The 13,177-nt window shown below is 41.4% G+C and overlaps 1 protein-coding gene across 1 annotated transcript in view; it reads right to left on the bottom strand.

Annotated features, from left to right (window-relative positions):
- Positions 1-10,523, bottom strand: part of ulk1b (unc-51 like autophagy activating kinase 1) — a 34,709-nt gene extending 24,186 nt beyond the window's left edge. The window contains exons 1-4 of the mRNA XM_033646913.2: positions 9,837-10,523; positions 7,920-8,012; positions 7,361-7,402; positions 2,921-2,953 (exon numbers count right to left, since the gene is read on the bottom strand). Of these exons, the coding sequence (XP_033502804.1) occupies positions 2,921-2,953; positions 7,361-7,402; positions 7,920-8,012; positions 9,837-9,926 (258 nt within the window). The 5' untranslated portion in view covers positions 9,927-10,523. The remainder of the gene's footprint in view (positions 1-2,920; positions 2,954-7,360; positions 7,403-7,919; positions 8,013-9,836) is intronic.
- Positions 10,524-13,177: the final 2,654 nt, after the last annotated feature.

The raw sequence follows: 13,177 nt of genomic DNA, 5'->3' as shown, positions 1-13,177 counted from the left end.
AAAAAGGAATAACATTAGAAAACATAGGTAACATGGAGGCCTGATGTGTAGCTGTAGTGAATGAGTGCCTGACATCACCCCGTCTCTGAGGGGACTGGGACGCAAAAGAGATCAGAGAAACGATTTGCTGGGAGAGTGACATGTTTACAGATTGCTCTCATTCCCAGCATTAATATGAATGAAACCAGGAAAGGGTGAGGTGTGCTGTGAAAGGTGAGGCTCTGAAAGGCTGCCTCATTTCCAAGTCATTTCCTCTCCTAAGATGGAGAGATAAGCACGAAACAATGGAGATTATAATGAACGGAACGTGTCAGAGAGATGTATCTGCATCTCTTTAAAGCTACTTTACATCTGTGCTCTGCTTCTGTAACACTGTTTTTTTCTGATTTACACATCATATGACCTTTGGAGCCATTTAAAACTCCTTTGAAAAACACTCAACAGCTTGAACACTGTGAATCGTCATTAGTATGGAAATTCATAATATCGTCCAAGCAGACACACCATTTACCAAAGGTCTCTGTTCTGACTTTTCACTAATATACTGTGATGTTTAATAGCTGTTTTATTATTTTATGTGGGCTACCAATCACTGGAAGCTCAGGGGATGCTCATAAAGAATACAATTAAACAACTATTTCTGCTCAGACTCAGATCCCAACCATTTCCAGATCCACTTCCTGCAGTTCTCAGTATTCATTTTGAATGTGAAACATTGCATTTTGAGATCTGATGCCTCTGGCGAGCAATGGCAGCCATTTTAGCATGCTAACTTCCATGTTGACATTGTGTCTGAGCAAGCTTTATATCAGTGATTCCCAACTGGTAGGTCTCAGTCCAAGTGAGTCACAGGTCCATTCTGAATGGACCTCAAGTGACCTGCAAATGTGTCAAGTTTATAAAAAAAAAACACTTTACTTTAAAGTACAGTGAATTTCCAGCACAGAGCTTTTGGTTTGAAGTGCTGTGTTCTGCTGTAGAGTGAGTGACTGACAGACACACATTAGCAGAAACACCAGACTGGAAAAAATCCATACAAATAGCATGATACGTGCACTTTAAAATACTGTAATGGGCAACTATGTTGTCAGAACAAGAAGAGGTAGCATGACAGGCAACTCTTGCCATGCCTTGCATGTATGATCAATATTCATTAGGGGTGAGTGATAATGGTATATCACATGACAGTAATTGTTCTGTATATTCAATAAAGAAATTGCCTCACATGAAACAAAACTTGAGTTACAAACAAAAGAGCCAAAACAGCAAAACTAAAATCCTTCCAAACTGGGAGCTTTAAGGTGCAAGAGAACAACACTTTCAAGTATTCCAGGTTTTTGTATTTACAACCTTTATGTCTGTCCAAACCACATCACCTGGAGAGGCAGCTGGATTTGCAAGAACCACAAGATCACATGAGACACGAGCCCCGATTTGATATCGCCTGCCCTGAATAGCTCCCACAATATGCATGGCACTGCCAAATATTCAAGCCGAGACATTTCTATCCTTGCACAATATATATACCGTTGTATCGCCTAACCCTGACATGTATGAAGCACTTAAAGGTCTAGTGTGAGGGATTTAGTGGTATTTAACAGCTGTGGTTGTTGCCTGCAACCAACGGAAACGGAGAACTGCGGCAGCTGATGTGACAACGTGAATGACACTACGTAGAGCAGTTTTACAAAATAGATTGTGATCAAAATAAAATGCAAAGAGAGGGATTTTTTTCCTGTTTGAAAATATGCATCTGCACAACATGTAAAAGAAATAGCAGAGCTGTACGTTAACTTTTTGCACACAGCACTGGAGCTACAGAGGTTTAAAGGTTTGCAGCACAGGACACAAAACTACAACATGAGTATAAAAGTATCAAGTAGGCCTAAATCTACTGGAGTTTGGAACACACACAAATCTTTGTGGGGGAGTTAAAAAGTCATTTTCATGGCCTTTCAAATGAAGCTAGTGCTGGGAAATGATTAAAATCTTTTTATTCATTTCGGCTATTAATCTTATTTATGGACAGAGCATCAACAGAGAGGCTGAGGGAGGGAAGGAGCGAGACACTTTGTCCACGTTATGAGTGCCATCTGTGTTTTTAAACACATCTGTCGCCTGCATCCAGGCTCTGTCTCCATGTGAAGATTGGCACGCGCTATGGTCCACCTCACACACAGACTAGCAGCTCAGCACTGGATTGCACGTGTGGTGCGGTAATGTCATCTCACAGACTGATTCAGCGTAGCACGTGCAACATATGTCGAGCTCCTAGTGTTGCTGGAGAGCTTGTGAGTGAGTGGGGCGTAGCTGGGAGTGTGAGAGAGGAGATGCACACCTGCACATGTCATGTAACTCAACTTGACCCTATATCAATATAGATGGTGTTGTATCACTATATCGTACATAGCTGTTATATTGCCCAGCCCTACTATGTAGGTATGAACGGTTCATTCTAAGATAATGAAAACAAAATGATTCTAATTTTCAGGCACTTATACACTAAAGGAAACATATTTATTATTTTATATTGCATTTCTGTCAATATACCACCTTAAATCCTTCACACTGGACCATTACACTGGTCAGAAGAAAGAGCTAAACCATACTAACATTTCTGTTGAATATGAGCTCTGTGTTGTTTCCTGGTACTCGAACAACAAAGTTAGTCTAAAGGCCATAGTATTAGCAAAACAGCTACAAAATTTACAAACATTATTCCACTCATGCCTCTTCATTAGGGAAATAATACCAAGCCACAGAAAAAAACAGCAGCATTTGGATGTTGACTGGCGGACACATACCCCCATTGATGCTTGAGGACACAGCTAATTATAGCCCAGGCTCTGTCAGAGCTGCCTGCAAAGGCTGAGACAATACAGCGCTGAGCAAACAAAGCCAAACATCACAGCGAGCTTACCTCCATTACCAGGTACACTGAGCTGGCAGTTTCCTAAAGAGAGAAGAGATAAGAGTGGGGGTAAACAAACACATGTCAGTGACAGACAAAGAAAGTAACAGGTGGTACTGCACTCTCTCATCATTTAGGGGCAAAGTAAGCTTGTGATTCATGTTGGTGAAGTGTGCCTGCCTTTAGTGTTGCAGAAAAAAGGAGAACTTTTAAGACAAATAGCAGTTTGACTCTTGAGAAAGAAAGACAGGAGATAAGAAGAGAAAAACAACCCACATTAAAAGCACTGCACAGTAGTAGTCAACATAAATCATCTAGTAAAACTGGATCTATCCATCTATCTAACTATCTATTCTACTACATTAATACTGAGCCAAAAACAATTAGTGAATCAGATGGCTGCCTCTGCTGTCAACAGCGTGATAAAACTATGGGTAAATCACTAGCAAGTGAGAGACAGCAAGAGGCAGCCAACTGCACAAAACTTTAACTCCTCAGCTCCCACAACAACACCAACAAACAGCAAAGAGCTTAATTTACGAACAGCTTGGATCATTTTTGTTTTTGCACATTCAGAGCTCCAGCAGCTCGATCTGTCACTGACTGTCCTTGACTATCCTCACACAACCTGGCATAGGCAGGTTGAGAAAAACAAAACACGGCGCTGCCTGCGTGAAAAAGTCCTCTTATCACATGGCAACAGATGACTGCGGTCTTTCCCTCTGACCTCATTTCGGTATCTTGTTGAATCCACCGGTCAGAGGCCGGACTGTTTTATATAGTTCAGCTGAGTCAGCCCTTTCGAAATTGGTTGTCTTTGGCTTTATTCAAGCTGGACAGCAACAAGCCAGCCAGCCAGTTTCACTTCAGAGAAACAAACATCTGGTTTCCACCGGCTGTCTCTCTAACAGAGGTGCGGCACCAAACGTCTATTAGATAAAAAGATTGGCGTTGCATTTAGGATTTGTTTTCATCTCATGATATGACTTGCTATAAAAACACTTTTGGCGTGGTACCTAGTCCTGTTTCACAAGTGTGTCGTGCAGCATCCTCAGTGAGGACAACACAGGCGTCCTTTGTTTCTCTCTGAGTGAAAGTGTGCAACTAAATAAAACATTACATTAGGGCTTCATCCAATGATTACTTGCATTGTCATTTAATCTGCCATTTACTTTCTTGATAAACTGTATGGCTATAACCTGTAAAATATACTTTTATAATGACAGGAGTAATGCAGGATTTATTCTTACGTGTCAAATTGACGTGCATCGATGTAGAGCCGTAAACTGAAACCATTTCTCTCAGAGGAAATGAAGCTTTTATTTACTTTAATTTCACAGATAAGAAACAATAAATTGTGAAGACAATAAAGCCTCAACAAAAATAGCATTTGATTTATGATTTATCCTTCAGGGATTTATATTTTCGGGATTTATCCTAGCTTCATATGAGCAGAGGAAATCTCTGCTTGTTGCTAGGCTAATTTATACAATGTAAAATGCCATAGGCTTGTGCTAATAACGTTAGCATGTTGTATTTGTTTTGAAACGTGTTTAGTATGAGACAGTTGTTTTGTCAGTGAACCTTGTGAGTTGTAATGGAGCCAAATTTTGTAACATTACCTTTGTTAAATGTTGCTGTTGTCCCTGGCTTCATATGAGTCGAGGAAAAGTCTGCTAGCTACTAGGCTAATTTATACAATGTAAAATGCCATAGGCTTGTGCTAAAAACATTAGCATGTTGTGTTTGTGGGGAAAATGTGTTCAGCAAAAGACAAATGTTTTGTCTGTGATTTGTGCACGTGTTTGAAATTGTTGCTATTAAGCCATGTTTAATGTGCTCACAACAGCATAGGCAACGTGCGTAGGGTCTGCCGCACGAGTATAAATCCCCCTTAAAGCAGCAGGCCCTTATATTTGTGAAGCTATAACAAGAGAATGTTTGGTATCATTGCTTGAAAAATGACTTCAGTCATGAATCGATTGCCATCTCTAGTGAATCTAACCGTCCACCCTTTGCTCTTGTTCAAAACCTGTTAAGAAGTGGGGACTTAAATATATTTGTGCTGTGACTGTCACACTAGTGTTTCCCTGTTAACTGTGGGATAATCTAAAACAGCATGACTGGTAAGCTCTCAAACTAATTTCAGTCACTTTTGACAATCAGATAAAATGCAAAAAGCAAAGTAAATGCATTTCTCAAGTGTCCAGTCTTTGGTGTGGTCTCAGTTTCCTTCTGACCTAATTAGATGGCTGTATACCAGGATCCCCTGCTCAGAACATCTACCCTGTCTGCTTTCCAACAACAAACCTGTAATCTTAAAGGCCAGCTTGGACTATCCTCAATGCACAGATAGATGTGCCACTGTGAGCCAGAGTACAGATAAGAGAGGGGGATATTTTTGAGTTCTGCATGGACAGAGGCATTATAACTGGCAGCAAAATATTTTCCTTAAAGCGACTGATGAAGAGCTCTCGGTCAAAGCAGTTAAATCCCTATTGGCCAACACTGTAACAAAATGACTGTGCTGGGGAGCAGCAAGCAGTGCTCAGCATACGAATGCATGCATCACTGGTTATGACGTTTTTGTAATCTTCTTTTGCAGGATGACTAAGACCTCTGACAAAAAAAGAGATACGGGTAGAGGATGAAAGGTCAACTCAAATCAATAAAACAAACCTCCAGGCCTGGTAATAAAGCCTCCAGCATCTGCTCTCAACGGACTTAACATGTTGTTTTCAAATATGAGATTTCATGTAAGATAAAAAGTTAACTAGCTCAGCAATGTATCAAAAGAAAGAGCATAGTGAGACCAGAAAATGTTTGTCAGTGTGTGACAAAAGACACAGTACTGCAACAGAATGTATGTCAACATTCCTGCAGCACACATCATTGTGCAATTCTGCAGTCTCATCAGATGACAGACTAAGAATAATCTAGGGCCGAATGTATTAACAATGTGTAAACACAACACCATGTGTACGCCTTTTCCCGGAGGAATGTGCAGTGAGAGTCTGTGCACCTCATGCCGACTTCAGACCAGGCACATGGTTTTAACAGAGATATCCGTGGGTGAAATGATAAGGAGGAGATTGAATATGAGCTAAGAGAGGGGGAACATGGTTTTAAGGTTGTCTGCCAGGTTCACTGATTTTTATTTTTGCACTTTTGGGACAACATCTCCCTGTTAAAGATCGATTGTGGAGCACTTTCTAAAGCCTGTTCCAACATGATCTCTATGAATGAATCACTGATCATCCCTCTGATGTTTAATACAATGATGATACAGATTTTACTGCAATAATGATTAGCAGAAACATGTGATGTATTAGTGGTACGAATCCTACAAATATCCAGAGCCAAGCGTAAGGACAGCTGGCACTGCTCGAGAAGCTTGCCAATAAGATACGGTCGGTGAAATCACACTTTCTTTGCTGTATATCTCATTGACAGGTCCAATAAGTAATTGAGTGGACACACATATCGATACGCAAACAGTGTTTTAGAGTGTTTCTACATCCACTCTACAACCGAGGGAGTAGAAATAAGGCTTGTGCATGTGTGCCCAATCCCAAAAGGACTGACATTTATAAAACAGAATCAGGTGCATGCACAGAGGGCTTTATAAATCCGACAAAAACAATGTACATGCACATTTCTGTCTTTGTGCACACACAGGCTTAGTAGTGACTCCACACAGAGTTTTATGCATCTGGCCCCTGGTGAGCTAAGAGGTGTATTTGTGTCAGGGCAGGGGGTCGTGCAGTCTAAATTATCTGGCAGGTGGTGTCACAGTGCGCCTCGAACTGGTTACTAGGCTACAGGCGAGAACATGGCTGCGACCGCAGGTTCTTATTTATTACCTTACAATGCAGCACCTGTTAAGTGTGGCACTGAGCTAAGAGGTTCATACTGGTATTTATATCTGCACATGTACACCTGCACAGGTTGCATGGGAGCATAACACCTAGTTTAGACCCAAAATGTTACAACACTACACTTCCTAGAAAGCCTTTGTCAAGACGCCCTGCAGGAACAGCCCATGTGACTGCAGACAGAATGCAAACACGAGACATGACAGCGCAAAAGAGAACACAAAGGCAGAAGTATTTACTGAAACTTCACAAGGATTTGCTGCACATGGAAGAGCAGACGAGAACACGCTGGAACAACATAGAACAAACTGTTTTCATAGAACAAACAAATGTAGCAAAGCTTCATTTAACAAGCAGGGAAAACAAAACTGTTAAAGCTGCATGAAACAGAAGTGGGTCATGTGGAACAGGCATCCAGCAACCCATCTGCTCCACTTCGTGAGAATAGGCTGACGGGGAAACTGGGACAATAAGAGGTGTGATAATTATGTATGTAAACAGAGGCCTTGGCTCTGTGCAATCAGCCTTATCCTAACATGATCTAGATAGCATGTATGAGTGCAGCTTTACATACCTGAAAGTCCAGTAATGCAACAATGTTCTCGTGTTTCAGCTCCTGCAGAAATGACAGATAAAATCAATATTTGGATGGCATGTGCTTTTCTTACCTGTTAAACTTAAAAGAGATTTCCATCTTGACTTGCACAGTCTGCAGGAAACCTTTACTTTCACTTTAACATCTGCATATTCAACAAGATGATCATGTTGACATTACTGCTCATATTTCACTCTAACATATGGCACCTTTCCAGCTCTAGATACTAAAATGTTCACAACAGCAAAATGCTGAATTACAACACCACTGGCCAAATGGTTTAAAAAACAGAACTGTGAAATATCAGGGTGACACATCTGATAAGAGAGACAGCAGGGTGATTCTGAAATGTACCAGTGCTGGTGAGGACAGAGAGGCCTGTTTTTGTGCAGGTCCTATCTGGTCTTAGTCACACAAATGCTTGCTTATACACATTAATATATATATATATATGTTCCTTCTATTAAGAACAGATGGTAATCTAATGACTGGAAACCAGTGAACTCTTGGGAAAGTGTACCTTTGAGAGCTTCCTTACCTTGAGTATTTTGATCTCTTTCCCCAACAGTGTCTGGGATTTGGCCAGGTTCTTCTTGTTTATGCATTTTACTGCCACCTCCCAGTCATGTTTCTAGAAGGAACCATTACATGTAAAATCATTTTTGGGGCAGATCAAACAAATGCTGAATGGTATATGAACATCTGCTGTCTGTACTACAAGTGTCAGTATGGGTCAGGTCATCCAGGAAAGTGGGTGAATAGCCAGCACATTTATAATACTTTGAAAGTTAAGGTGTCATAATAACCAATGGGTTACATGCTTCCCTCCTTCATGCTGATAGTTAGACAGGTTTCCTAATGGAATTTGGTACTGATTGCTTATCACCTGCTGAGATTGTAATCAGACAGATGCTCTGGTTACTGAGGTAGTTTTGTACCCAGTATGTGGGGCCCGTATTGGTGCTTCCTATTCTATGGTGCTAATTACGTACTGCAGTTTGTGTCTTGTATTGTCCTGTCTGTACTTTTATTGTTGTTTGTACTTTGCACTGTTACTTGTGTTCTTGTTGCTGAGACTTTTGTATCTTAAGGCCCAGCTAGGGACGGACATTGCAAACTAGCTCAGGCTATAAATGGTGGTGTGTGGCGTTTATGTCTGCTACATACTTGTCCATATACAAATGAATGTTAAATAGGGCTGCAACTAACGATTATTTTTGTGGTCAACTAACCTGTCGATTATTTCTTTGATTAGTCGACTAATCATTCTATCAAAAAATGTGTTAAAATGTTGAAAAATGTTGGTCTGTCTGTCCCAAACCCCAAAATTATGTCATCTAATGTCTTGTTTTGTACTCACGACAAAGGGTTTTAGTTCCCCGTCATGGGAGAGTGTGTAAAATGTCACAGATTATTTTAATAGTCGATTAGTCATCGATTAGTCGACTAATAGTTGCAGCCCTATAAATAAATATGGGTCGTAAATGGACGGGAAAATGGGCTTGTCCACGGGTTTCATAATGGCCCCATGCCAATTGCCCACATAGCTGCGTTTACCCAAGTGGGCCTCAGATAAGATGCCCATTTTGGACCCTTACCCACTTCATACCTGGGTAGCCCTAGCATGGCATACGTGGGGCAAACTTGAGTAAACCAAAACCATGTAAGCAACTAGCATGGGGCAATTGTGGAATCCATGGATGATCCCATACAGGGCCCATTTTGTAGCCCACTTACTACCCACATACTTCCCCATGTTGGCTGGGTGGAGTATTCATGTCCTTTATTGCAATGCAATTTCCTTGTGGGTGCATTTTCTGACCTTACAGCATATTTAAATGTATTGCAAAATGTTAATGAGACGCCATTACTCTGTATAATGGAGGAAACTGATCTGTGTGCCACTTTACTAATAAAGCAACAGAGACGCTGCAGGCCTACATTCACCCTTAATATGTTTCATATTTGTCTCAGCAGCAGATTTTAGATTACCAGTGTGTTATCAAATTACTGCAAAGCCATTATAGTTTATACTCCTTTCATTTCAGATGCAGGACATGTTTCAACATGTTCATTAATGGTGTCAGTGTGGAGCTCTCCAAAGGAAACAACACTGCTCCACATTTACATCCACCAGGATTATGAAGGTGCATCATCGGCTGATAATTTAAGACCCTCACAAAGTGATTAGACATTAAATATGAAGAGGTGTCGTGTGCATTTATGAAGCATTACAGTATTTATCCGTTAACTGCCTGTTATTTTAGGGAACATCCTGTTTGTGCTCGCAGGCCTCTTAAGGCCGTACAATGAAAACAAATACAACAGATGGGCATTAAAACGCGATTCACGTCTCATATTACAGACAATTTAACAGGCTTTTTGTGTCATATGTGTTTTGTACATTATACATTTTTAAACAGTGATAGAAATAGCAGACAAAGGCAACACTCACTTCTCGGTGTCTGCCTTTGAAGACGACAGCAAATGCGCCATGTCCTATCAGGTCCTTTCGACTGAACTCAAATTTCCCCACCGTCTCCATGTCGTGCCAAAGTCTGATTTTCCACTACTTAGAGGCGGACAAATGACCAGGGGGCCTCAGGTCACCCTTGTTGATAGCAAGTGCTCCTTCCTCCTCTGTCAAATAGGGGCAGCAGCAGCAGGGATGTTCACCCCGTCTCTCACTTGCCATGAGCTGCCTTCCTGACAACAAACCGTCCTCTCCTCTCATGTTCGCACGCGCCCGTCCTGGAGTTCACCTCCTAATAAAGCTGTATCTTAATTTCCATGGCTGCCACCGCCGCCAACACCAAGTTAGCTCACTTCACACGCGATAGTCGAAGTCTTGTTGTTGCAGCTGTCTCCGACGTGCCACCTTAAAAAGCAACTCGCTGCGTTTTGTTTATATACAGGGGATCCTCACTTCGGTCGTCTGAAGCGTACACACGGCGACACGAGCCCTGTCCGTGGACTCAAAACAACACAACAATGTCTAATAGCTGAAAAAGACTGTGGATATTCCTCTGGATGTCTTGCAACACGCAGCAGAGTCCTGAAAGTGGTAGCATCGATGGTCCCGTACAGTCTGTGGTCCCAACAAAGCAGACGACGTCGAGCCTTTGCTTCACAGCGCATGCGCAGAACAACTACAGCTGTACGTTTGACGTCAGCTGACAAGAGTCCTCAGTCACAGTGCTTTTTTTTAACATTTTATTAAAGACAGTACCTTACACGGGCACACACACACATAAAACACATCAGCAGCAGCACAAGGCTCAAGGGTGCAGTGAAGAGGAAGGAAAATAACCAAGGACATAAGCTTCCTCTCTCAAAAGACTCAGTCATAGCACCAACTTCTGTCACAGATGTTCCAATATCAGCCCTGCGAGGTCACAAAGGTTGCACACAATAGCACAGTCCCACAAGCTTCAGAGTTCTTTGAGTATTTTATGGCATCCGTGTAATCCTCTGTTACACTGCTGGGTCATAAAAGCAGGGGCGGAGCTGAGGGGTGGCCTCAGGGGCTCCAGCCCCAAAAGCCAGGTTTCTCAGAAGCCCCCAGTTTATGCTATTCCATAAAGAAATCTAATATAAATGAGTAATGGGGAATTTATACTTTGCCGTAGCCTGACGTGCACCTCCCCAGAAATGTAACTACATGTTGCTGTGACGCAGACCTCCTGTCTATTTTTGTAAGCTGAAACCATTTCCCTCAGTGGAAATGAAGCTTTTATTTACTTTTATTTTATAAGAAACAATAAATTGTGAAGACAATAAAGCCTCCACAAAAACGCATTTCAAGTCTTGTGTGTGATTTATCCTGACTTCATATGAGTAGAAGAAATCTCTGCTAGCTGCTAGGCTAATTTACACAATGTAAAATGCCATAGGCTTGTGCTAATAACGTTAGCATGTTGTATTTGTTTGGAAAACGTGTTTAGTATAAGACAGTTGTTTTGTCAGTGAACCTTGTGAGTTGTAATGGAGCCGAATTATCTGCGGTTACCTTTGTTAAATGTTGCTGTTGTCCCTGGCTTCATATGAGTAGAGGAAAAGTCTGCTAGCTGCTAGGCTAATTTATACAACGTAAAATGCCATAGACTTGTGCTAAAAACATTAGCATGTTGTATTTGTGGGGAAAATGTGTCCAGATAAAGACAAGTGTTTGTCTGTCAAAGCTGCGAGTTATAGTGAAGCTGATTTGTGTACTTGCGTTTGAAATTGTTGCTGTTAAGCCATATTTAATGTGTGTTTTGGTTGTGTTTTATTCAACTAAACTTAACAGCACTTCACAGAAACCTCTGCTGCCGACTAGTGTTTTGGAGGTGTAACTGCAGAGTGACACAGACACACCACTGCACAAAGGGTCTGCTGCACAACTATAAATCCCGCTTAAGGTCTTCATCAGGGTGCAAAAGGGTGGACAGGAGTCAAGCAAACATTTTATATGCTTGGTAGGGTGTCACCCAATCTTGATTAATATGTGAGCACAGGTGGGTGAGAGCAATGGATTACATGGAGAAGCCTGTCCTGTCCAAGCTTTTGCACCCTGACGAAGACCTTAGGGTTGAAATCGGTTGGTGTTTTAATGTAAGCAGCCACGTTTTGAAATAAAAGCCTTTTAACTTAATTCATATGCATCTGTTCTGACCCTTTTCTTAAGCACCTGCGTTTTTGTCTTGAGTATCAGAGTATTGAAGACCACATTTACTTGGCATTGTTGACAGCCCAGATTATTATGTCATGGATTTAAGTGTACCAGATTTGTCAGCTAAACATCATTCAGTGGACTCTACTCCAGCATAGGAAAACAAAAACAGCTTTCAAGATTAGTAATGCTGTTTATGCCAAATCCCTACCTTACCTATGTTACGTAACTTAAAGATAGTATTTTTTTTCCACTTTTGGGTGGCAGGGGTGAAAATGAATCATCCTCAACATTTGTTATGGTTTCAGAATGATGAAGACAGTTGGACAAAACAGGATGTAGACTCTTCAAGGGGATTTTTTTTTGTCTTGGCAACTATCATGTTTTTCCCAAATGATAAGTAATACCACAGATTTTTAGGCATTCTATCATTTCAACTGGCTTGAAAATCAGTCCATATAGCTGATGGATTGATGAATACTGGCGAGCACAATGGGCACAGGCGGAGGGGCCCAAAGTGTCAGAGGGCCCCCTGGCCTTTACCTGCAAATGTCACTCAAATTAACATGTGCCGGCCGGAGATAGATGTCACCGATGGACTCTAGTCTAGTCTGCGATGTGTTGATGAAGAAGCCCAGACAGTGGATATCTTAAAAGGTTTATTCCCACTAGCTGACAAAAAGAAGTATAAACAAAATCCTCCATCACATACAACCATATCAACTCGAGCCCCTCTCCCACAGAGCACAACAGCAAAATGGCGGCCATGTTACATTTAATTAAGTACAATAAAAACAGAAAAACATACCTAACAGCAAGAGGTCAAATACAACCATATAAACTCGAGCCCCTACACAGATTAAGTGACACAGGATTATGTAAGCAGAACATGAATTTGTAATAGTTTAACAGCTCTAAATTATGAGAGCAATGTCACTCACCTCTCCCACGGAGTACAACAGCAAAAGGGGCGAGGTAAGGCAAGAGACACCCCTATATAGGTGAGGTACCCCCAGAGGTGGACGTAGGGGTACAGAAACTGAGTATCAAATATTCTACATATTAGCTTACGTTAGGTTTTATTGTTCCCAAGGGGAAATTCTTTTCCACAGCACTGTACTTGTTGGACTCAGCATGAAAAACAA

Source organism: Epinephelus lanceolatus, chromosome 19 (genome assembly GCF_041903045.1).
Source record: "Epinephelus lanceolatus isolate andai-2023 chromosome 19, ASM4190304v1, whole genome shotgun sequence".
NCBI lineage: Eukaryota > Metazoa > Chordata > Actinopteri > Perciformes > Serranidae > Epinephelus > Epinephelus lanceolatus.
The sequence above is the reverse complement of the archived record's forward strand: the minus strand, read 5'-3'. Positions and strand labels throughout refer to the sequence as shown.